Source organism: Manacus vitellinus, unplaced genomic scaffold (assembly GCF_001715985.3).
Source record: "Manacus vitellinus isolate BGI_N305 unplaced genomic scaffold, ASM171598v3 scaffold_5_pilon, whole genome shotgun sequence".
NCBI lineage: Eukaryota > Metazoa > Chordata > Aves > Passeriformes > Pipridae > Manacus > Manacus vitellinus.
This window is the reverse complement of record NW_021940682.1, coordinates 33,679,398-33,702,810: the sequence shown is the minus strand read 5'-3', so window position 1 is coordinate 33,702,810 and position 23,413 is coordinate 33,679,398. Positions and strand designations below refer to the sequence as shown.

At 39.8% G+C, this 23,413-nt stretch overlaps 2 protein-coding genes across 2 annotated transcripts in view; both read left to right on the top strand.

Moving 5' to 3' along the window:
• Positions 1-10,478, top strand: part of LEMD3 (LEM domain containing 3) — a 41,897-nt gene extending 31,419 nt beyond the window's left edge. The window contains 4 exon segments of the mRNA XM_029963514.1: positions 6,877-6,958; positions 9,619-9,724; positions 9,816-9,894; positions 10,131-10,478. Of these exon segments, the coding sequence (XP_029819374.1) occupies positions 6,877-6,958; positions 9,619-9,724; positions 9,816-9,894; positions 10,131-10,294 (431 nt within the window). The 3' untranslated portion in view covers positions 10,295-10,478.
• A 4,157-nt stretch (positions 10,479-14,635) lies between these two features.
• MSRB3 (methionine sulfoxide reductase B3) overlaps positions 14,636-23,413 on the top strand; it is a 103,288-nt gene continuing 94,510 nt past the window's right edge. Inside the window, exon 1 of the mRNA XM_018080529.2 lies at positions 14,636-14,651. Coding sequence (XP_017936018.1) covers positions 14,649-14,651 — 3 coding nt within the window. The 5' untranslated portion in view covers positions 14,636-14,648. The remainder of the gene's footprint in view (positions 14,652-23,413) is intronic.

Here is a 23,413-nt window from a genome sequence, read left to right as displayed (position 1 = left end):
GGGACAAAAGATTCCTCAATTAGGAGAATGTGCATTTTGAACGTCTCGTAGTGCCTCCTCTCTGTCATAAATGTTTTTCTACACTGTGCATTTGTTTTTCAAGCTTCATGGTGTAAAGCATTTGCTTTAACAGAGAAGGTTGTTGTCATAAATGGGTTTTGCAGTGTTCTGTGACTTTTTAGGTTTATCGTGAAACCAAGTGGCAAGAATCTAGTGAGTTTGCAGTTGTCTGTCTACTGTGGTCATATTTTCCTAGTTCTTTTTCTTTCTGCCTTTTTCATGTTAAGCTTCAGGTTTTGGGGTGGTTTACTTTTATTTTGGTCAATGAAAAATTGAAACTGTAAGTCTTGAATTCTAGTTTGCAGTAAAAAAGGAACGTTCATTTCTATCTGTGCCTGAGTGTGAAAGCAAATGCTTCAAGTCTTTATTGCAAATTGTATAAATGTTGTGACTTTTTAAAAGAGTCTCTCACCTTGTGTTCCTCTATAATGCCATATTATCTCTCCAACTGGACTAAAATAAAAGCTGTGCAGAATCCTAGTTTATAAACTCATCAACTTGTTTTGATGGTTGTGGAGAGTGGTTGCTTCTCCACTTTTTTGTTCAGATTTTTTTAATTGGATGTTATCAAGGTAGTATTGTGTGTTACTTCTATGGCTTTGGACTAGATGATGAAAAAAGCCTAGTTAAAAACTAGAGTTTTTGCCCTGCCTAGTCCCACTTAAGCGAGAATTCTCCCTGGCAAGCAACTGCATCTCTGTTTGTCTGGAGTATGCTAGTTTTGATCTTAGTTTAACTAATGCAAGTACCAATAGACTTCCTTCTTCTACTTTTTACTGGTATACATTTTTATTTTTAAGAAACATTGTTTCCCCTAAAAGAGGGTACAGTTTAAAGCAGCTCTTTCCAATGTGATTTACTTTCCAAAGGCAGACAGAAATAGCTTCTTTATGGCTTGAAACATTTATGCTGTAGCAAACTTGATCACCCAAGTACAAGTACTGCTAACATCCTGGTTTTGTCCCAGGCATGTTTTAGTAAGTTCTATGTAGGCTTTCAACCCATGGCTCTTAAATTTCACATTTCCCTAAGTTTAAAGGAAAAATGACCAATTCTCTCTGTCAATATGAAAAGCCAAATATTTGAGGCATTTGCAGATATTTGACATGTTAACTGATGAGGGTCTTTAGTAGTCTTGGGACCCATTTCTTACTTGACTATGCAAAATGTTACATTGGGATGTCATTATATACTTCCCAAAGTTATACTACTGGTTTTAGCATTACGTTTCTCATTTTAAATAATTAATTCAAAATGAGGGCTTAAAAATACCTTGTGAATCCTACTGCAGACTTGAGGTTCTGTAGTCATTGTCTTGCAGTAATGTGGCATTCTGCTATGATAACTGTACTGTTTGATTTCAGTTTCTCAGTTTTCATTAGTAAGATGTGTTTATTGAATTTAGTACTAGAGTTGCAGAACCTTTTCTGTCTAGGACATTGTACGTTAGGGATGTGCAGGTGCTTTAGGTACTACAAGAAAGAAATGGTGGGTTTTGTCAACAGCTGTCTGTTCCATCTCTCATTTAAATTGAGCATAGCTTCTGCAAAATATATATGTATATATATGTGTAGTTTATTGTTCAATACAGGCTGTGAAACATGACACTCCAGTTCTAATTTACTACTCATTTGCTCTCAGTTTTTCTTGTCCTGTTTGACTGCAATATAATCATGCCATGACAATTCTGTCCTGTATTAGAAATCAGACTGGATTTTCCTTCACCTGGTAGACTTCTCACTGTGTGATAGTTCAGGTGGTGCTTTGCTACGTGCAATATACATTGGAGACTCTCAATAGAACAGCAGTTTCCAAAACTTCCCAGAAAGACAACTACTGTAGTAGCTACTGTTAAGTACCATCCAAATTTGAGCATCTGATACCTACTTTAGCATAGTGCCAATGTGGACAGAATAACTTAATCTCTCATCTGTGTCTTTTATCTGTGTGTTACTGACTATTATTACACACTTAAGACTCTTTGCTTTCTATTGAATAGGACATATCAAAATCCATTCTGTTTCAGTCAGTCTAATAGCAATTTCCCTAGTTTTCTTGTTATGTTTGCAGATTAGCAAAGATGTTTGAAGAACTGAAATTGCATCCTTGGGCTCTATCAGAAGGGCGTGGAAATAGAGTGGCTAGAATGACAGGGATCAGTTGGGCTCTTGGTAGTCAGCAAGCAAAGGGAATTTTCACATGCAAAAACTCTCTTTATTTTGTGCTCCGTGTTTTCAAATGACTGTTTGAAATAGTTCCATTGCATAAGTCTCATCCTTTTTGCACAGCTGCTTCTTTCCTGATGTTAGGAATTCTACATGATGTGTCACTTTCTTCCTTTTTTGGAATTATACATCAACTGCAACTAAGTTCATACTCCAGTTTTGATGTGTGAATATAGAAGTTCATAAATCTAAATACTCTTCAAGACTGCTAGACCCTGAACAGACTCTGTACATAGAAAATCATAATGAATTCTTGGGTTTGAATCCTGTGAATAAATTTCAAGGTCACAGTTCTTTACCTTCTGAGATCTGATAGTGCTCTGTAGCTGAGCACAACACCTGAGGATGTGCAATTGAAGAAGAAAGCCTCTTGATCTATCCGTGTGTACTAGGATATCAGTAGATGATAGCATGTGTTTTAACTATGGGACCTGCAGCATGCATGAAATCTGAGCTCTACTGTCCATTAGCAGCATGTTTAAGCATCACCATGACATTTTGTCCAGTCCTTCAGGATGCAACCCATGTTTTGACAGTTTGGGTGGTTTTTTTAATAGATCAGAATAAATTCTGGTGCTGTTCCTTTGAAATATTATCTACTGCATACAGCAGATGTATTTGTAAAAAAAAACAAAAAAAAGCCCATGGTAGGATGGACAAATACAATGTTTTGAAAACAGTGTACAAGAGGAGAGTCAATCAAGAAACAATCTTCATCATGTCAAGTGTAATTTAGTTAAATCAATGGAGAAAACCCCACATTCCTAGTGTGTTCAGTTTGCTTTTGAAAGAACAGATACAATTGTCCTGTCAGGCCCTTGATAATGGGAGCTCTAAAGAAAAATAGGTAGGCAGAGCTCCAGTGTAGCTAAGCTAACAGCAAAAGCTAAAGTTCTTTGACAGCTCTGGAGATGAGATGGACTTCTCTGAAGTACCACTTCTAGGGTGATATTTCATCCTGCAGCATGGAAGATAACCTGTTACCTCTTGTGAACGACACCCTTCCTCACTAGCTTGTGAGAACGTAATCCTTTCTCCAAACAAAACCAATCAAACAAACAAAAAAACACATCCCACAAACCCCCCAACTCTACTCTTTAACTGTTGCAAGAAAACTCTTGGTTTCATGGTGCTGGTAAAATGCTGCATCTGTCCCATGCTTGTCTTCTATTGCTGAACGTAACTGTATTAAGTCAACCGTACTCTTCTCCTTGGTAAGATTTCGATTTTGGTATCTTTCATGTTTACTAAAGAACCTCGTGTTGTGTGAAAGTGCATCATTTCAACATTTTCAGACAATTGTTTTATCTTTTTGTTCTTGCCTTTGATTAGAAGAGTTAGTACTTAATAAATTACAGTGATCTGTGGCTTAACATTGAAAAATCTGTTCTTCAGAAACATAGGTACCTGTATTTGATATGAGTCTTCAGCCTTATCAGATGCATCAAATCCGCATCTAAAGATCCTTTGGGCTGTCTTATAACCCCTGGTGATGATACTCAGGAATTCCTTTAGCAATAATATATTAGTCATTTAAGAGACATAGAAAACTTAAATGTTCCTTTTGAAGTCAGGGCAAGAGCCACTTCTTCCATCATAGACATGTTCCAGTCACAGTGATAGAGGTTGATGAAAGCACATGTTTTTAGCTGCTGCTTTGAATCTGATATGATACAGTCATACTCAGTTTAATGTAGTAAAACAAAGTACACTATGAATGAAATAACAAGTAGCTTCCTTTTCTTGAAGGTACTCAGTAGTCCCTAAGGGGAATTTATGAAAGTCCTAAATTTTTTGTCAGTGACTTATTGCATGAAGTCGTGGTTTTGCTTTCCTGTTTCATCTTTACCTTTTTACCCTCATCTTGTAAGTCTTACTCTTGAGACCTATTTAGAAAAAGGTGTGAAGTGCTTGGTTAATCAGCATGTAGCTTAGACTGTTGTCTTGCATTATGTCTGCTTATGCCCTAATTGTGAGGAGAATTATTTTGTATGCTCCACACCAGTGTAAATTTTCAAATAATCAGTACTGTAACCCGAACAGCTTTGTCACAGAAGTTTCTCTTTTGGGGGAGAGGAGAATTAATTGTTACAGATGTGTAATGAAGATCAAGAGACATCTGTTAACTACGCTGTTTTGAGTTCTGCTGTGTAGGTGCAGCATTAACTTGCCTGTGTCTTCTCTAATTTCCCCTTTTGGTCCCATTTCTGGTATCCATTTTAATGCTTACTACTGTTCTAGCATTAATTTTATACCTCACTGATTTCCATGGTCATTTTTAACCCTTATACATAAAAAGCTCCATCTGAGTTGCAAAACTTACTTTTAATTTACCATGAGTCTGACATGTTTTTTGAGGAAAAACAGAGCTCATCTTTATTTTCATATGCTGCACTGCCCTGGGCACACTTGCTCTACCAGTAGGATATTACTTAGTGTTGGAAGCAGTTTAGTTTTCTGCTGGTGGTGTACTCTGGCTGAAGTCATCACCTGGAGCACCTGAGATCTTCCAGTCAAAAGGACATAAAAATTATTAGAAACTGGAGCAGGCAAAGCTTGGTTTATACAGGTATTGACGCTAAAGGGTGAATTACCCATTTAGTTACTTTTGCATAGCTCAGTGGTGTAGCTGCTGCCATAAATCTCATTATGAATTTTTTCAAGTTCATAAACAGCTTGCAGAAATGTCGATCCTCTGGGCCTGGGGTCTCTGAAAATAACTACTATTCTTTATCCTTGGATTGAAACCATGTGCTGAATAAACCTAGCTATAAACAATCAGCACATAATTTCCTCAACCCCGCACCTTTTCAGGTCCAGGTCCATGACTAGGCCACCCCAGATCACCTTCTCCACTATGGTGTGGTGCCCCAGTGTACAATATGCTGGTGACATTTCACCCCCCCCTTGATCTGCTGGAACCAAACTACATGAGTAAGGTAAGTCCATTTATTTTTCAATGTTGCTTAGTTCTGTAAAGTTTTTATTGTATACCCTATGTATAATTTTTAATTAGGGGCAAAAAACTTTACAAAACCATGTGCTATTGAAAAAGGACTTGTCCTTAAACTATAGGCAGCTCAGAGATAGATGTAGTGTCACCAGCATATTTAGAAATCTATTCCCAATTAAAAACCAGGTAGTTGTTACAGGTGTTGGTGACTTGCACTCTGTGTGTGTGAGAGTCTATACTAGTAAGAACATTTTTAGTTATTTGGGAAACTTACAGTATGTTCGATATTAGAATTGGAGGCCATTTTTTCTAATTTCTGGTTGGTAACTGTACTTTGTTTTTTGCCTCAGAAATTTACATAAGAAGCAAGTTTGTCATATCTGCAGGCAGTGAATTTTCTCTTGGCTAGTGCTTGTCTTTCACAAGCAATGTCTTCCACATGACTGAATTTCTTCTATGGCTGAATTTCTTCTATGTGACATGGTTTTTGTTCTGGTAACATACAGAAGAGCAGCAGTGTTCATGTATTTTAGATATACTTGAAAGGTCAGCTGTAAGAAGCACAGATATCTGCCCAAAACTGAGACTTCTGACCCTGGGAATGTAACATCTTGAATCTGTCAAATTTTTCTAAAGTAGGAAGAAGAAGAAACATTCGCATCATTTTGGAACATGATTTTGCCTTGTTGAGATTTTTGATCTTATATTTAAGCTCTTGAATCTACTTATCTCAAGTCTTCAAAGTAAAACTTTCTTCAAGCCTTGAAAGTTGTTTTACCAGGTCATCCCATTTCATTTCTGTTGCTGGTTTGTTGGCCCTTCTCAGGGCACAGAGCTGCCTTATCTGAATCTGAAGGGGGCTCCTTGACTCCTTTTCTCGTGGTCCAGTCTTCTGTTGCAATTCCCACAAGTAGAACTTACAAACTTTATAGAAGTTTATATTTTAAAACTTCAGAATGTATTTCATGACACTGTTTAGCTTTGAAAGAGTTACTCTGTTATTTTTTATTTCCATCTTTCTTCTTATTTTATGCTCTGGTGTGTTTCATTTCAGATTTTTGCAAGCTTCTGATCACTTGTGTAGAGCATTTAGGGTTACAAAAGCTCCATCCTTGTCTAGTGTTCTTGACATGTTACTGCAGTACAAATGCAATGCAACATCCATCTGAACGGCTCCCTATTTCTTAGTCAGATAGGCAGCAAGATGCCCCAAAAGTGGAAGAAATGAGATTTCATCAGGCAGTTAGAACTGAATAGTTAACCTGCAGCTCCAAAAATTTGCTCCAGGTGTGTTAAGTATATCTGTCTTTTCATGGAGATGTAATGCAAATCCCTTCTCTTAAGTATATGGTATTTTTAAAAATACCCTGAATCCCTTCCATGTACTGTGGCCTGGACATAAGAGAGTGACTTAAACACAGAAGTTGTAAGTCTAAAAAAATTCAATTAAGTATGGTACATTTTCTTCATTGTGATAGAATACTGTGGGAAACTTAACGTGCTTAAAACTTTTTCATAAGTGAAGGAAACTTTCTTTTGAGTAAAACCAGAAAGATATTAATGTATAAAGTTGACACTTGTTAACTCAATGGTATTATGCCTGTCAATAATTAGTATTAACTTTTTTTTTCTCTGTAGCATTTCATCTAGATAGAAGAAACTCACCACCGAACAGCTTGACACCATGTCTAAAGATTCGCAATATGTTTGATCCAGTTATGTAAGTAAATTATCTATCTGTATTTCTGTATTCTTTTGGAAGAGGCCATTTCTTTCCTCTGAGAGGGGTTTGGAAGAAGTGAGGAAACATGAACACCTTAAAAGAAATGAACAGGTTGTAGAACAAAAAAGATCTTTCTCTTAACACCTATGAGAAGAGATTAAAAAATCCTTATTTTCTGTCTTCTGTCCTTCATCGTCTTGCTCTGTGTCTTTGGTTCACTTCCTGAAGAGCACTGCATTTAGTCAAACTACTTGGAGCAATGACTGGTCTTCCTCTATTAATTAATTTTGTAAATGTTCAATTATATCAGCTGACAAAGGAAACTAATGTGGCCTAACAACAGACTGTAAGTTTTTCAAGTATTGTAAAGTATTCTGGAGTATTTAGTCTGTTATAGAGCTTGCAAAATTTGCATTTAAAAGGCTGAATTTACTACTTTATGGCACTGTAACTGCCTAATTTTGAAGCAAATGGATTTTTGTAGTGGGAACAAATTAGTGCTGAGTACTGGCTTCTAATGCTCGTGTGTAATTCTAAAGTATCTACTGTAACAAACCTTGTTTCACGTGCCAAGAATTAAGGAATTTTTTGGTAGTCTTTTAGAACCTCATCCACTGCACTATTCTGTTACATCCCCTTTGGCTGTGGACTAGATCATGCGAGGAGTTGGGGACTAACACATAGGTTATGCCCCCTCATCCAGTCAAATCTTTGAAGTCTGGTTTGTCCATTGTAAAGAGATACAGGACTCCAGTAACTTCTCTGGAGTAATTTATTCCCTGATGCGATTATACAATGGAAAAATGAAGATGCTCTACTGTCTTACAGGGTATGTGTGAGATGCTAGTTGGGACTGAAGAATGTGAGAAATTGAGTGGAAAATAAAAGCTATTGGTTAAAACAGGGAATAACAGGAAGTAGGAGAGGACATCACAGTACGGACACAAGTGATCGCAAAGTTTGGATATATTTCTTCAGCCTTGTTTCTAGCCACACTTAATTACTTTAGTTCCTTGCCTTATTAATTTAAAAGCGCTTAGCTAATTTAGCTTAGGACAGTGTTATTCCTAGCATAGAGAAGTACTCTAAAACGTTTTTCTCAGTGGCTTTAGGACTTAATGACTGGTCAAAGACACGAACTGTAGCTTCTATGATAATTTTCAGGTTGCAGTAGGGTGAGCAAACCTGAAATTTTTAGGCATTGTTCTTGAGGCAAATTGATCCTCCTGTAGGGGGCTTAAATAAAACATGAGATTTGCAGAGAATTTTGAGTGCTATCCTTACTGTCCTTGCTTCAAAGAAGACTTCATGAGCTATATTGGTTAGTCTGAATAGTACTGAAATAAGTCCATTCACTGTAATATTTGGTGTGCTGTATTGGTTATTTTCCTGTTTCAGAATTAGCTGTTCAAAATGTCTGCTGTCAATGGAACTAGTAACTGAGATGTTATTTTTGTCAGAACAATCTCTCTTTACAGCCTATGTCTTTGCTGTAAGCTTCAGTGTTTTTCAGTACTCACCCAGTCTATGCCCAGCAAGTGCATTAAAAAGACCCCACATTTATAGACTAGGAGTTCTTCTGTTTTGACACTTCTCTTTACTGTCTGTGTCCAGTCAGCTATTTCGAACATTGCAATTTCTAATATATTCACTTTTTGTAGACCTTTTCTTTTGGAAGCTGACCTAGCTCCATTACTGGACTGTTGGATTATAGTCATAGTGAGACACTTCATCCAATTACATGTTGCACGCCCTAGCCCATTCCTCCTCTATGAGCTGTCTTTCAGAGGATTGCAGCTTAAGGAAGTACTTTTTATCACACCTTTGGAGTTATCTTAAAACAAACAAAATTCAAAACCCTCAGTGCAAGACAAACTATATTATTCAACTGCTTGTGCCATTAGAGGAAGAAGGGTTATGTTCTTGTCCCACAATCTGAAAGGGATGAATGCTTTCACTGAGCGCCTGAAACAGAGAACGCACCGGTGTATGCGATTAAGTTGGCATACTGTTTTGACATTTGCTGTGAGTGCAAAGAATGCTTAACAAAATTAGTTTAGCTGCTCTTTAAGTTATTGTATACTAAGAGTAATGACTAAGTACTTTCTGGCGATATGCCAGTAGCTGTAGAAGCAGCCCCATAATAGAGGTCTTTTCTCTTGACCTGAGAGTCATCTGGGGAATATGCCAGTTAATTTGTATTTATCAACGTTAGCACTGTAAATAATCATCTTTCTACTGCCAAAAGTCAGGACACTTACCAAGGGAACAACTTGTCCAATTTGTTCACTTGTACATTGTGAACCCTCAGATCACAGCAGCAGACTTAAATCTTGGTGTGTATTCTAGACCATTTACTGTACTGGACAGAAATGTGGTTTTTTTAAATATCTGTCAAAAAATCACTTGCATAAGCCCATTTTAGGACAACGCCCTACTCCCCACATACAGATTATTATTTTTGATTCCTAGGGCTGAATTTTCTAAATACACAATTTATTGTGTATTCAGTAGTAAAAGTCCTAAATCTGCCCCAGAGGCATATACCAGAAAATTATGTCAAGTTGCACAGAAACCAGACTCAGTGGGCAAGGATGAGACTGTTGTGAACGTTTAAAAAATTACGTACCTAATTAAATCTTTCATTGTTTGCCTAGGGAAATAGGTGATCACTGGCATCTAGCAATTCAAGAAGCAATCTTGGAGAAATGCAGCGATAATGATGGAATTGTTCATATTGCTGTTGACAAAAATTCACGTGAGGTGACTGTCTTTCCAGTAACATATTAATACTTTGTTCATCCTTTTCTGTTGGACTTGTAAAAAACCCAAACCCCTCTCTCTCTTACTTTAGGGCTGTGTATATGTCAAGTGTCTCTCTCCGGAGTATGCTGGAAAGGCTTTCAAGGCATTACATGGCTCTTGGTTTGATGGTAAGGAATGCGAGTTTATAACAAAACGTGGGTAGAAATGACAGAAGATGGGTGAAGTTGGATTTTTTTAAAATGGTGAAATTTTTAGAATTATTTGTATCCAAAGTATTGAGCAGTAACAAAAAACCTGGTAAACTAATTTTGATGTAATGACATGTTTGTGTTTTACATTCCAAAGCAAAATACAACAGTAGTGAACTAGAAGGTTTCTCTTTTCCTATTTCTTTGCCTCATAGGAAAGCTGGTAACAGTAAAATACCTGCGACTAGATCGGTATCATCATCGTTTTCCCCAGGCTCTCACTTGTAACACTCCACTGAAGCCATCAAACAAACACATGAACTCTATGTCACATCTGCGTCTTCGGACGGGCACAACTAATTCTCAGGGAAGTTCCTGAGAAGACTTTCTACAACTGCTAGGACTGTTACTTGCAACAGGAATTTTCCTGTTTGGCTGCCGTCTTCCTTTTTTAGTGCTTTTTGTATGTAATACTTCAATGAATTAAATAAAAGTTTGAACGTTCCAGAAATCATGTTTCCAAAGGGACTTAGCAATGAGGCAGTAATACTGAGCTGACAAAAGAGAAAAAGTTGCTTCACAGAGTTTTCCGGGGCTATAGTAAACCAATGCATTTAAGTTTGCATGAGGACTACCGAATTCATTATACATTTGCAGATGTGGTGACTGTATTTTTGCACCAAGAAGTGTTTTTGATAATACAAAAGCATGGAGAAAAGAAGACTTCCTATATTCCCATAGTCTCCTGTGAAATAATCTTGTGGGTATTTTGTAACAACCTCCAGTTCCTGATGGTGAATAAGTTAAAAAAAAAAAAAATTCAGTCCACATTAGTTTTTTGTTGCTGTATAAGAATCTTCTTCTGCAGCTGGGGTATGGGGAAAGTGAATTTGGCATAAGTGGTTGCATATAATTGTGAGGGAAAACAAACTGAATGTGGATGTACGGGGTTTTGTATATAAATGTAAATGCTGGTGGTGGCAAAAATGGTTGTGTTCTGTGAGGATGTCTGCATTGAAGCAGCGAATAAGCTTCCTATTTTATTCAAAACCTAATGTTTTATATTATTTTGGCTGTACCATGACAGGAGGCCAAATACCTAAAAGTGTTGGATACAGGTAAAATATCTTTTATAGGTTTTTTATTAAAATGCCTGACTGATTTTGTGTGAAAGATCTGATACCAATTGTAATGAATTCAAATTTATGAGCAATAAAGAAGCAATTGGCAGATACTGGAAAAATATTTTGTGAAAAGCTGTATTTATTGTTACAATTGTCAGGGCTGTGACAAAATACCATTGGGATTAAGTGACATTCCCAGTACATTATAACTTGTTTTAGTAATCCAGTTACCTGTTAAAATTTTAAAAGGTACATAGTTTCTTGCAACAATTTCAGCTGATGCAAGCTAGTACAGCTGACAGTAAATCTTGTGGTTCCAAGCTTGTAAATTTACTAACGTTTACCTAGAAGTACAAAATTGTTGCTGAGAAGCTTAGTTGCAAATCTAAGATTATTGGCTTTACTAATCCCCACTCCTACAATTTTATCTAGTTATCCAGCTGAACATCCTGTAGGAGGTGAGACTGGGAGCACATCGGTCCCACAAATTTTACTGAAACTCACTTTACTTTGTAGATATGATGGATTTGCAGCATGAACTTGCACAAATAATGCACGTTTTTCTTATGGTTAAGTAAACATGATGCACACTATTCTGCAACAGGAAATCCTATTGTGCCTTACCTTTGTGCTTTTGTGGGCACCATGTTTATTATTGGAGAGTTTGTTAACCGAAAAATTTTAAATCCTCAGTTTTATGTCTCAGATGCTAATGAATGAGTATATATAATATATAATCAGCCATGCAGAATTCTACTTGCCAAGGACAAGTACATATTTTTGATGGGTAAGTAGATTGTGCCAGGTCTGGTAGATTTTGATGAGTTTTACTATATACATATATGTATATGTATAATATACATGTATATGTATTATATATATGTATATAAACTAATTTTGTTGTATTTGATGTGCATCATTATGATTTGTTAACCTGACCTTAGTGACCCCATCTTGTGACCTGTTGCAAGACTGAATGTAAAAATAGTTGTGGCATTTTAAAAGGTTGCCTCGATGCAAATGCATCAATCTTGCTTCTAAAATATATTTCTTGTAAACACTGTACATTTTATTATTGTAATATGTACTATTATGCAGCTTATTTTACCTTAAACTGTTAAGTTGACCAATATCCCTTCCTGCAAGACAGAGGGGAACGTGTATAATACCTGAACATTTGAGAAAAATCAGATTTTGTTGTAATTTGTCACCTTATCCTGTAAAAACAAAAAACCAAACCAGACTCAAATTAAAGGTTTATTAGGGGGTTTTATATGTGTCTCACCTTCTAGATATTTGGATGTCTCTGAGTCAAATACTTCTTTCATCTGGGCGGTGATGGGAAGATTAATTTGTCACAGCCACCTAATTTTTAATATTTGTTAGGATTTGAACAGGTGCTGCCATGAGCTGACATACACAGCTGAGCTTCACTTGACTGTCAGCTTGACTTTTGCCCTAATTTTGTGCACAGGGAGTGCAGAGGCATAACCTTGATTTCTAAATTGCGGAGATGCCACATTGTCTGACCTGTTAAAGGACGGGGGTGAAGATTCTTAGCCTTGTGCTTTCAGCTTATTTCTTATATTTGGAGCTATAAAAAAATCTTCAAAGGCATTTTGATAGGCTTTTTTTTTTTTCTGTCATTATATTATGTTGTTTTAAAATTGTTTTCGTGACGATTTGAAGGGTTGTGGGGCAGGAGGAGCAAAGACGGGTGTGTAAGTCTGTTATTTACATGCATTTGCCCCGCCTGCTCGTACGTGTTCCCTGTGCAAGGGGAGGAGGAGTAAGAATTTCGATGCCGTTCGGTTCTCCCCTTCTTTGAAGTCAGGCACGGTGGGCACTAAGTGCTGTCGTAGTTTCGCGACTGGTGCTAAAGCCACGAGCTGACTCCGGGTGGGAGCCGGAGCCGCCGCGACGCTGTCCCCGCTCCCGCTGGCGTCGCGCAGCCCGCTGAGGGTCGCGACGGGGTTACCTCCCCTCGGCCAGAACACCCCGGCCGGGGCTGTGCTTCGGAACTGCGGGAACGTCACTTTAAAAGGGCGAGGGGCCGCTCCTCGGCCCGCCCGAAGCGCACCTTTAGCGCCCGAGGGGCGGCGCGCTCCGCCGTGCGCAGCGCCGGGACGGGATGGGGTCCCGGCGGCCTCCCCGCGCTGCCGGGGCCGCGGCCGGGCGGGCGGCGAGAGACTCCCGGCTCCATGTTCATATATTGGCGTTGGCCGCCGGTGCCCAGGAATTTCCCGTCATGCTCGCCGGCGGCGGGCCCGTCACTGCGCTCCCGCGGGGGGCCGGGGCCGCTCGCTCGCTCCCGCTCGGGCCGCTCCCATGCGCGCTGCGCCGCCGCCGCTGCTCCCGCGCTCTGCCTGGCACTGGCGGCCGCGCAGGAGCGCAGGTAGGAGCCGCAGGTAGGAGCTGCCCCGGCCCCCCGCCTGCCCACCGGCCCCGCTGCCGCGTCGCGGGGAGGCCGGCCCGGGGGCTGCGGCGGGGGCGAGGGGAGGAACGGCCCCGGCGGCGCCGAGGGCCGGGCCAGGCCGGGCCGCACCTGCCGGGCTGCGGAGGGCGGGCGGGGAGCGGGTGCGAGCTGCGGGGGAGCCCCCGGGCCCCGCGGCGGCGGAGAGCTGCGTGGGGTCGGGGCTCGCTTGGGTCGGTTCCTGTGTCACGGAGCGAGTCCCTGACAGCGATCGCCGTCCCCGCATCCGGCCCCATCCCAGCCGCATCCCGGCCGTGCCGCTCCTGTGGCGCCGCCGCAGTGCCTGGATCCACGGGCACGGCGCGGCTCCGGGCGTCCTGCGCTCCAGCCGGGGCCGGTCTCAGAAGCGGGGTGACTGATGTCGGGGTGCACATGGGAATAGCTGGTTCGGGGAAGCAGCGCTTGACCGAGTTCAGTTCTGCCGCGGTCGCTAGTTCGGTAGATTGTGCTGCGCTGGGACAAAAAAGGAGCTTAGACCTCACGTATGAGCTCTGAATTTGGTCGCGTTTCTCTAAGGAAGCTCAGTGCTGGCTAGTTGGGTTTGTTTGATGTTGCGCTACTGACAGATACAGTTGATGCATAAGATAAAGTATAATTTATTTCTTACTGTCCCCTTCCCAAGTTAATGTAGCTGTACTTAGTGCATCTTAATATTCCTGGAAATAGAAATGAGACTTAATTAAGCTTCCTGTAATATTTGACAAATTATCTATAAATGCTGGCTTTCCTGCTTGAGCCAAAATTTCAGTCATCACCCTCTTAGCATAAAGACTACTCTGAAGGTGCAGTGATCTTAAATAGGGATAACCATGTATTAAAAATACCAAATCTATCAGTGGTTATCTACAGATAAGGCCAGATGTCTATCTAGCAATAAACGCTGTAAGGTGATCTCTGTAAGAGTTCTGACCTTAAACACAGCTTCTAAGTAAGTATAGAACCTTATATGTATCACACTTTTAGCTCTTTTTCTTTTAAGCTTCCTGTTGTTACTATTAAAACAGTTATGAAACTGCACTTTCTTGACAGGTAGATGTCAGAAAGAGATATCTCCAATAGCCAGATACTTTACCTTACCGATATGACTTCTTTATGGCAAGTGGTCTGTAAACAGAAGAGCCATCTCCACTCCCACTATGGTACAGTGCCACTTATCTGAATCCAGCATTTAACACTTAGAATTTGTCCTGCTTATGTTGTTGCCCCCACTGAATTGACACAAGTGTTTGCTGTCTTATGTGCTGATGATTCCCTACTTTTTATTACACTGCTGCGTGCCTTTGCAGTTCGTCATGATTCCTTGTCTGCCAAATTTGGTTGGTAACAGTGCCCTTTAAGTCTGATTCTGGAAGTAGTTTCCATGTGGCTTGTCATCTTAATCAGACGTTTGCTCATAGTTTCTAAAAGAATCGCCTGCCTTGCTGTAGACATGGCTTATTTTAGAACAGTATTTCTTAACTGTCTTTTAAAATTTATGTAGGGAATTAAAGACAGTCAGTAGCTTAACCAGAGTTACTAAATAATCCTAGAATTCTGAGATGAAAAAAGGATTATTTTTTTAATAAAGTTCTGCACTGATTTCCCAAAACCACTAAAATTAGTGCAGTTAAGTCATATATAGTTAAGTCTAGAATGTAGTTGGTTGGTCCTTTTCTTGTCTGATGTTCCTTGGATCTTTATAACACACATTTGGAAAGATTTTTTAGGAGGAAAGAAGAATTCTATTTGTCTCCCAAAAGCATGATCTTTAAAAATAATGCCTTTGTAGATGGAGTAATGGTTCTGCATTTGGTAGCAAAGCTATATAAAGCAGTTGATCCTAGACAAAATTAAAATCTTTTGACTGAATGACCTTGCTCATTTTTCAAAGTGGTGGCAGTTACACACTCTCACAGGGGTTTGGGTAATTCAGATTTTTATGTTTGTACGTACCATAAGAATTCCTTATTTTTTGTTTTCACATACCATAAGAATTCCTTACAGCTGTTCGATAAGGGCAACTTGTACAAGAGGAAGATATTTATTTGGTCCTTTGCCGTGTTATTTATGAAGGTATGGGAGGATCTTGTTTACCTACTATTTATGTTTTGTCAGCTTTGTAAGATGATACTTGTTTCTGTATCATTGGATGTCCAACCTACTTATTGTGTTGGAAATGCTAGAAAATGGAATTTCCCTTTTAGATGGATTGTTAATGGTTCTTTTGTTATTTATTTGAAAAGATGGGGGAATAAGAGGAAGAAGGGGGAGAGCAGAGAACACTCTGCTAAGGATTTAATCTTCTCAGATGGAAGGTTAAGAAGTCTGCCTGTCTGTGTCTGACTGGCATTGCTACAAGCCAGCAATGCAGGAAAGCCATCCAATTTTGAGACAGCTTTGTTGAGCTGCATAATTCAAATGTGTGTGTCCTCATTACAGAGCAACTCTTAAGCTACATGCAGCACTATATTAGTCATAGGTAGGAATATGACCTTCTTTTCCATTTTCTATTATTTTGCCTTTTCATTAAAAGCTGCAGTTTCAGCAGCACCCAGGCTATGCACAAACTTAAGCTGTGGAGGCTTTAGCTGATGGGAAAGTGGGATAAATGTCAGCCTATTTATAGCTTGGTCTAGCTCTAGTTTGAGGGTTCCTTTAGCCAAAAGACACCCAGAAAAATGGACCCTCAAATTCCTGGTCTATTTATGATGTTGTGATTAGGAATTACTGTAGGGTAAAGTCAGGTGTGGATTTATCTTTCCCTGAGTAACTCTGAAGTTGGAATGCTTATTTTGGAACAGACTCCAAGGCTAGACGGAAGTAGGGTGTTTCTTGCTCTGGAATAATCGTGTCCATACATGGAGTTATTTCAAGGTTACTTTCCCTACACAAGGTAGAGGTCTTTAAAACACAACAACAAAAAACTTGTGAGCTTTTGAGGCTTTTTTTTTTTTTAGTGCCTCATTGAGTAAGAAATGGCTACAAGTTAACTTTCCCTTCCCTTACTCATGTTGCTTTGGTAGGACTTATTATTACCTTTTCAAATGCTTCATTTGCCTCAGAAGGATCTTTGGTTCCCAGTAAACTATTACTGTGTACTAGTTTAAAAAAAAAAAAAAGCACAAAACTAAAGATTTAAATCATCTTCTGTGGAAATTTGTGAACATGTAACCAACTAGCAGTGTTTTAAAAGTAATTTTCAACCAACCACTTAAGAAAAGGAAGGGAGCACATACTGCATCATTAATTTCTGCTAGAAGATGAGAATGCAATTCTGGGTTTTAACAGGGGTTTTTGTGTCCTTAATCTGTGAACATGGTGATCCGTGTATTTTGTCTGAAAATAGGGTAGAAGAATTCTTTGGGAACCCCATTTATGGTGAGGTAATTGGAAATTAGAATTTATCTGCTTAGCTCCAGCCTTCTGGTCCTCATTTACCAAGCTCAATTCCAACAGCATTACGTGAAAACCACACAATCTAGCAACTGGAACTGGGAATAAAGAGGCTTTTTGCAGTAAGGACTTTAAGACCTGAGGAATTGAGCGATACTAGCCCCAAATAGGCAAGAACAATGCTTAAACTAATAAGGTGCTAACACAGTTTTGCTGGCCTCACAGACTTAAGTTATAGTTTTCCATTGTTTTGTAAAGTATAAGCACTTCTTTATTTCTAGAAAATTTGGGATTTAAACATGATTCAGTTTTTGAGTGTTGCACAGAGTCTAAGGATGGGACTTCTGGAGAGCTCCCCAGTTCACTCTTTCTTTTCAGTAGCATCTGAACATCAGGAATAATGATTTCTTTGAAATGTGAGCAGCAGCTTAGCAAAATGTATGTAGTGTGCTAACATGTTGTTTTGCTGAGAAGTGTTACCACATCCAAGAAATCTTAAGAGGAATGTTGTGCATGGCATTTGAAAGTATTTCCCCATGGGTCTCTTTAAGTCTGTATTCTTCCCAAAGGGAAGAATTTGCATTACACCTGACGGAAAACAAATCCCTACTGCCAGGGAATAACAATAGTGCTGATGGAAAGTAGCTGCCAAATGCCACCACTTTCACTCCCACCACACAATGAAAATGGAAAAAAATAATTCAACACACGGAACTTTAGCAGCTTCCTGGGGAAGTGATCTGTGCCAGTTGTTGCCGAAAGAAAACAGCCCCGAAAGGGGTCGGTCTGTCTGAGGGCTTGGGGACTGGCCTGTTCTTGTTCCTCTCTGTTCCCTGGTGCGGTTCGTGGTTCTCAGGGAAATCCGCAGGCGAGGCTGTGCTCCAGTGGCACACACAGAGAGTAGAGGTGATTTTAACCACTTGGAGGACCTGGCAGTGGGTTGGGTGGGTGAGAGCCACATGGATGTCTCTCTCGGTTCATGCAGTACAGTGACTTCGGCCTTGGGGCAGCTGGTTCACGAGCAAGCATTAGTTTGATGCAAAGTTGCTCAACTGGCTGAGAAAAACAGTTAACTTCGTACAAGCAGGCTTTGCCACCTGGGTCAGATTGTCACCATTCTGCTGCTGGGAGGAAGGTTGATATTAAACATGAAACCAATGCAGGTCCCTGCTTATGTGTCCTGATGATGAGCAGTCACAGCCTACACAGCCTACACCTACAAATTCAAGTTGAATTTGTACTAACGAATGATTCAGCAGGGCACTGATCCAGTCCGCACGATGCTGAAACCAAGACTTGAAGGTCAGAATTGGTTAGGCTTCCACTCCTGCACAGCAATAGCACTGTCAGTAGCCATAACAAAAATGTAAGAAAGAAAAGGGAGTTAAAACAGGAGCAGATGCTTAGGCTGCCAGCTCAGGGACAGGTGGGAAAGAAAAGGTGGATCAGCCACTTGTGTGAAGTTACAGCCCTGAGATGCAAATTCAGAAACTCCACAAATAAAGTGACTTGGGTTTTCTGTAGCTTTTGAATGGCTGCAGAAAAATAAAATCAGCCCTGTTGGTCAAAGCCCAAGTGCTTGCTGTGGGAACTGTACTTTTAGACTGCATCCTCATTTTTTCCTTTTTTTGCAGGATTGAAATCAGTGCTTCATCAGTGGAAAAATACTCTGTGCTAACAGCACACCTCTTAACACCTCTTTTCATAAGAGAAAACAGATTGTCTGTGTACATACTTGTTGTATGTACTTCTGCTTTTTCCTAAAAGCAAGTTCAACTAAGGGACTTCACTGACTTGTGTAGCAAATTAGCAGCTCACTGGGAAAGGGACCCACCAGCTACTGCTGGTTTCTAAACTGCTACCTGGCACCCCTCGTCCAAAAACACAAGGCAGCTTTGCTACTTGCCTCTGAACTTGAGAGGTGCTGGATTGTACCAATTTATTTTAGCAGTTGTTGAACCATGCTGGGAAGGATTACAACAGATACTTTGCAAAACTCTAGACTCTGCCCATGAAGTCTTTTAAAATGTGAAATACAGTAGCTGTCTGGGGGAAAAAAACCCTTTTTGTTGCTCTGTTACATATGTATGACAGACTGGTACACATTTTTCTCTAATGACAGTCAAGTAATAACTGTGGCAGTAATAAAGACAGTGTAATAGCTGAGTGATGTAATGCTATTTAAGATGAGATGCAGATTTTCAGAGCATTATCCCATCTCCACAATCACTCTTGTAGACTAAACAAGCCAAGTTCTTAAAAATCTTTTTGCAGAGATTTGGTTTTCTGAACCACTCTTTTTTTTTTTTTACTTCTCTGGGCTTTCCTCCGTTGTCTCTGTTCTATGCCCCAAACCAGAAGGGTATTCCAGCTGATACCTCACTGCTACTGAGGAGAGCAGACTTCCTCGCCAACCCCTGATACTATGTATTATGTTTCTCTATTTAATAAACTCCAGATTGTTATTTGCCTTTTTTTCTAATAGTTTCACACTGTTGCCTCAATTTATCATCACAGTAACCTTGACATCCTTTTCTGCAATACTGCTGCTGGTCTAGTAGTCTTCCTTTTGGTTGTTTTGTGCATTTGAAGATTTCTTTTAAAGTCCAAGCGTGATTCTTTGTACTTGGCTGTATTTAATTTCATTTCAATGATTTTTCACCATTTTTCCAATTTATTAAGACCATCTGCTCAGGTTGTTTCAGGGTGTTTGACACTCTTTGCAGGTTCGTGTCTCTGCAGATTTAGCAGGACTGCTTGCTGGGGTTTGGCCCTGGTCAGCAGGAGAAGCGCTTAACGAGTGTGTTTATTCAAGCAGCTCTGCACCTGTGATATTGGACCTTGATCCAAAATGAAGGTGCTTTTCCAGTTTGGTCTGTCAAAAAATACTTTATATTTGAGATGTCTTTGATTTACTGCCTTCATCCTGCATGTAGAATAGAACAAAAGAAGGAAATTACATTGGTTGATGGGTAGATTTTGGCAAGTTCATCATGGTGGCTTTTAGCTTTTTAATTTTCATTGCCTGTTTATGGATTATTTAGTAATTTGTTTTAAAAGCTTTCTGGGTGTTGAAGATGGGCTTACAGCCATGTAATTCATCAGTCATTTTTTCCTCCCTTTTTAAAAATGGACATTGCTATCTTACTCCTGAGTTTTTGTAAAAGACAAAAGCCTTTCAAAAGTCCTCCAAGATGCATGCTCTTTTCTGGATGATTGCCCCACCTTATTTCCCAGACACTGTAGGATAAATTTCCTAATCTGTCAGAAGAGGAAGAACAACCTCAGGGAAAGGTTGCAGGCCCACAGGATAGATCCATCATCCAGGAGTACAGTGGTTCAGCATTACTGTGCCTAATTTCTGATAGTCTCATATCTATCCAGCTAAGCACCTGAAGTGAGTTCCTAAGAGTGAGACTGAAAGCTTGATAGACTTCGATAAAGATCTCTCTTAAAAAAATGCAGCTTTGACAGCTGCATTTACAATTTGTGTGCAGAGCAAGGTCTGTGCATCAGATTTCAATGGTTTGAAATTAGTCACTGCAACTTCTTCAGATGATTGCCTCTGCTGTTTTTTAAAAAAGTCCCTCAGCTGTACTGCCATGGAAGGTCATCTGGGCAGTCAGCCTATTTCCAACCTGATAATCTGGTGTGCGTGTTTTCTTTGTATTGTTTTCTTTGTACTGGGTTACAAATAGCAAAATTTGTGAATTTGCTTAACTGATCATATCTTATGGTTTATTAATTTTCTTATTTGTTTTGCCCAGCAACTACATAGAATTTCCAAACGTTTAGATAATTGTAAGAGATTGTCAATCTTTCTGTACATATATACCAGTGCTCTAAAAATAACCTATTAAGCAAATGTTAGAATTCTAACCAGTAGTTATTGTTTCATAAGTGGACATAGAACTCGATGTCCTTTATTGTTTTATCTTGATTGGGGTTTTGAGGGCTCACATGCTTGCACAGGTATGTGCTAAAGTGAACTGTGGGAGAATGGTCCTGTGCTGGGGATAGAGAATGCTGTGGGGGCATGGCTGAGTTGCTGAGGAACTTCTGATGTCTCCGTGAGAGTGGTGTGAAATGTCAGGACCAAGAAGGGAAAGAGGGACCCTGATGCTTTAAGTGCAGGATTTCCTTTTTTGGAGCACAAGTCCAAGTAGGACAGAAACAAACTGCATTTTGGGGCGATACTTAATGAAGTTCCTGACAGCAGGCTGTGGCGGGGGGGCTGCCTGCGGGTGCCTGCTGCTGCCTCTTCTGAAGGAAGTGGAACAGATATCACTTTTAAGGACAGATTATGCAAAGAAAACATCAACATTTATCTTAGAATATTGATCGAGCTGGGAAGCTGAACTACAAAGCTTTGAAACTAGCAAAAGGCTGAGGGAAGAGGAGAATGAACTTGATGTGTGCGTTGTTCCCCTCTGACCCCCTCCAAACCAGCCGAGCTGGCGTCATTGGCGTGCCCCCCCCTTGAGCCAGGTGCACTGGCACGGCCAGCCCTGGGGTGCGTGTCTGGGGTAGCTCCACGCAGAACTGTGGGGCTGCTGCCAGCCCTGGCACTGTTGTGAGGTTGCTCTAACAGACCAGGAGAAAGTATTTATGTGTGGGGTTTTTTTCAAAGGTAAGTACTTTTTGCCCTGCAGAAAAGATTTTGCATGGTTACTGCAAGTCCAGCTGCAGGGCTATAGGATGAGTATTTTTGTCTTTTGAATGCATGGCTGGGGAATGTGGATTGACAAATATGTAACATTTAATAAATATTTTTCAGTCAATTAAGAAAGGTGGAAGAGACATCTCCGTATTCTGGACACTTGAGAGACAATTAAAGAGAAATAATTGAAGCAGATTTTGAAGTAGTATGTTTTGCTAGAATTAATACTTCTTTTGTTCATGAATTGAAAAATAGCTTTAGGATGCCTAAAGGTGCAAATCCTTGCGCTGCACATACAATGTAAATATATTCAGCCAATTAAAAAAAAAATGCTATGTTTGTGCATTTTTAAATTGCACTAGAATGAAAATCACAATTCAGCTCACACAGATTCCATGTAATATTTTTCATTGAAAAAAGTTTATCTTTGGAAGGTATTCAGAGGCTGGAGCACCTCTCCTTTGAAGACAGGCTGAGAGTGCTAGAGTTGTTCAGCGTGGAGAAGAAAAGGCTCCAGGAAGACCTTAGAGCAGCCTTCCAGTACCTAAAGGGGGCTATGAGAAAGCTGGAGAAGGACTTTTAATAAAGGCCTTAATAGTGATAGGACAATGGGGAATGGCTTCAAACTGAAAGAGGACAGGTTTAGATTAGGCATTAGGAAGAAATTCTTTACTGTAAGGGCGGTGAAGCGCTTAAACAGGTTGCCCAGAGAAGTTGTGGATGCCACATGCCTTGAAGCGTTCAAGGCCAGGTTGGATGGGGCTTTGAGCAACTTGCTGTAGTGGAAGGTGTCCCTCCCCACAGCAAGGGGACAGGGGGTGGGTGGAACTAGATCTTTAAAGTCCCTTCTAACACAAACCATTCTGTGATTCTATGATCCTATGACATTTTCTCTTGGAAGAAGGATAGTCTTGAATAAATGTTTTTCTCCCTGTAATTACCTAAGTACAGGTAGATGTACCTATAATCCTGGTTATTAAATGGCAGTTACATATTTTTAGCTAATCAACATACTTAATGGTAGCCCAACCAAGTGAAGATTTGTTTTACAAAAATGGTGTTACAGAAATTGAAATTAAAATATTTGTTAAATTAGTCCACCTTGGATAGTGGTTTAAAATCAAATTATCTTTATAATTGAATCAAATTTATTGTTGTTAGGAGAGAAATAGTTTTGCTTGCTCTCTCGTTTTTCAGTCATTGACATTCTGTATTCACTCATCTGGTCAAACAGACTCATCATCTGCTTGAACTGTAAGTTCAAAGAAGATTTAAGATATAAAGACAAATACTATTTCCTTACTTGCTGTAATGTCTTCTCACTGTTATTCGTAAAAATTAAAGTGCACCTTTGATGAGAGAACACTTAGGAGTTTCTGTTTTACTTGATGGAATTTTATTTTGGTATGGATTAGATGTTTTTGCAGTTTTTTTCAACTGCATATAGCTCCTTTGGTTTTTGGATAATTAATGTTGCTATTACAGTGTGTGTGAGCCGTTCCATTTTTATTTTTTTTTTTTTTTTGTGCAGTGTCAGAATTTCTATATGCTATAATTTTTAAAAAAAATTTTGGATAAAAGGCTGAGGTTTTCTTGTATATTCATAAGGCTGCTCTGCATGCCATCGTGACACTATTTGTGTGATCAAAGGTACATTTTTAAAGGGTGCTTTCATTCTGTTGACATACGCGAAGACCTGTGCGCGCTGAGGATGTTGTTTGAAGGACAACTCACGGGGCTGTGCAGCGTGTGATTGTACGAAAGGGAGCTGCCGCCGCTCGGTGGTGAGGAGTGGTATTGGTTTACTGAGAAAGCCACGTAGAAAATTTCCTTGTAAGGGAGACTGCTGGGAAGAAAGTGGCAGCTATG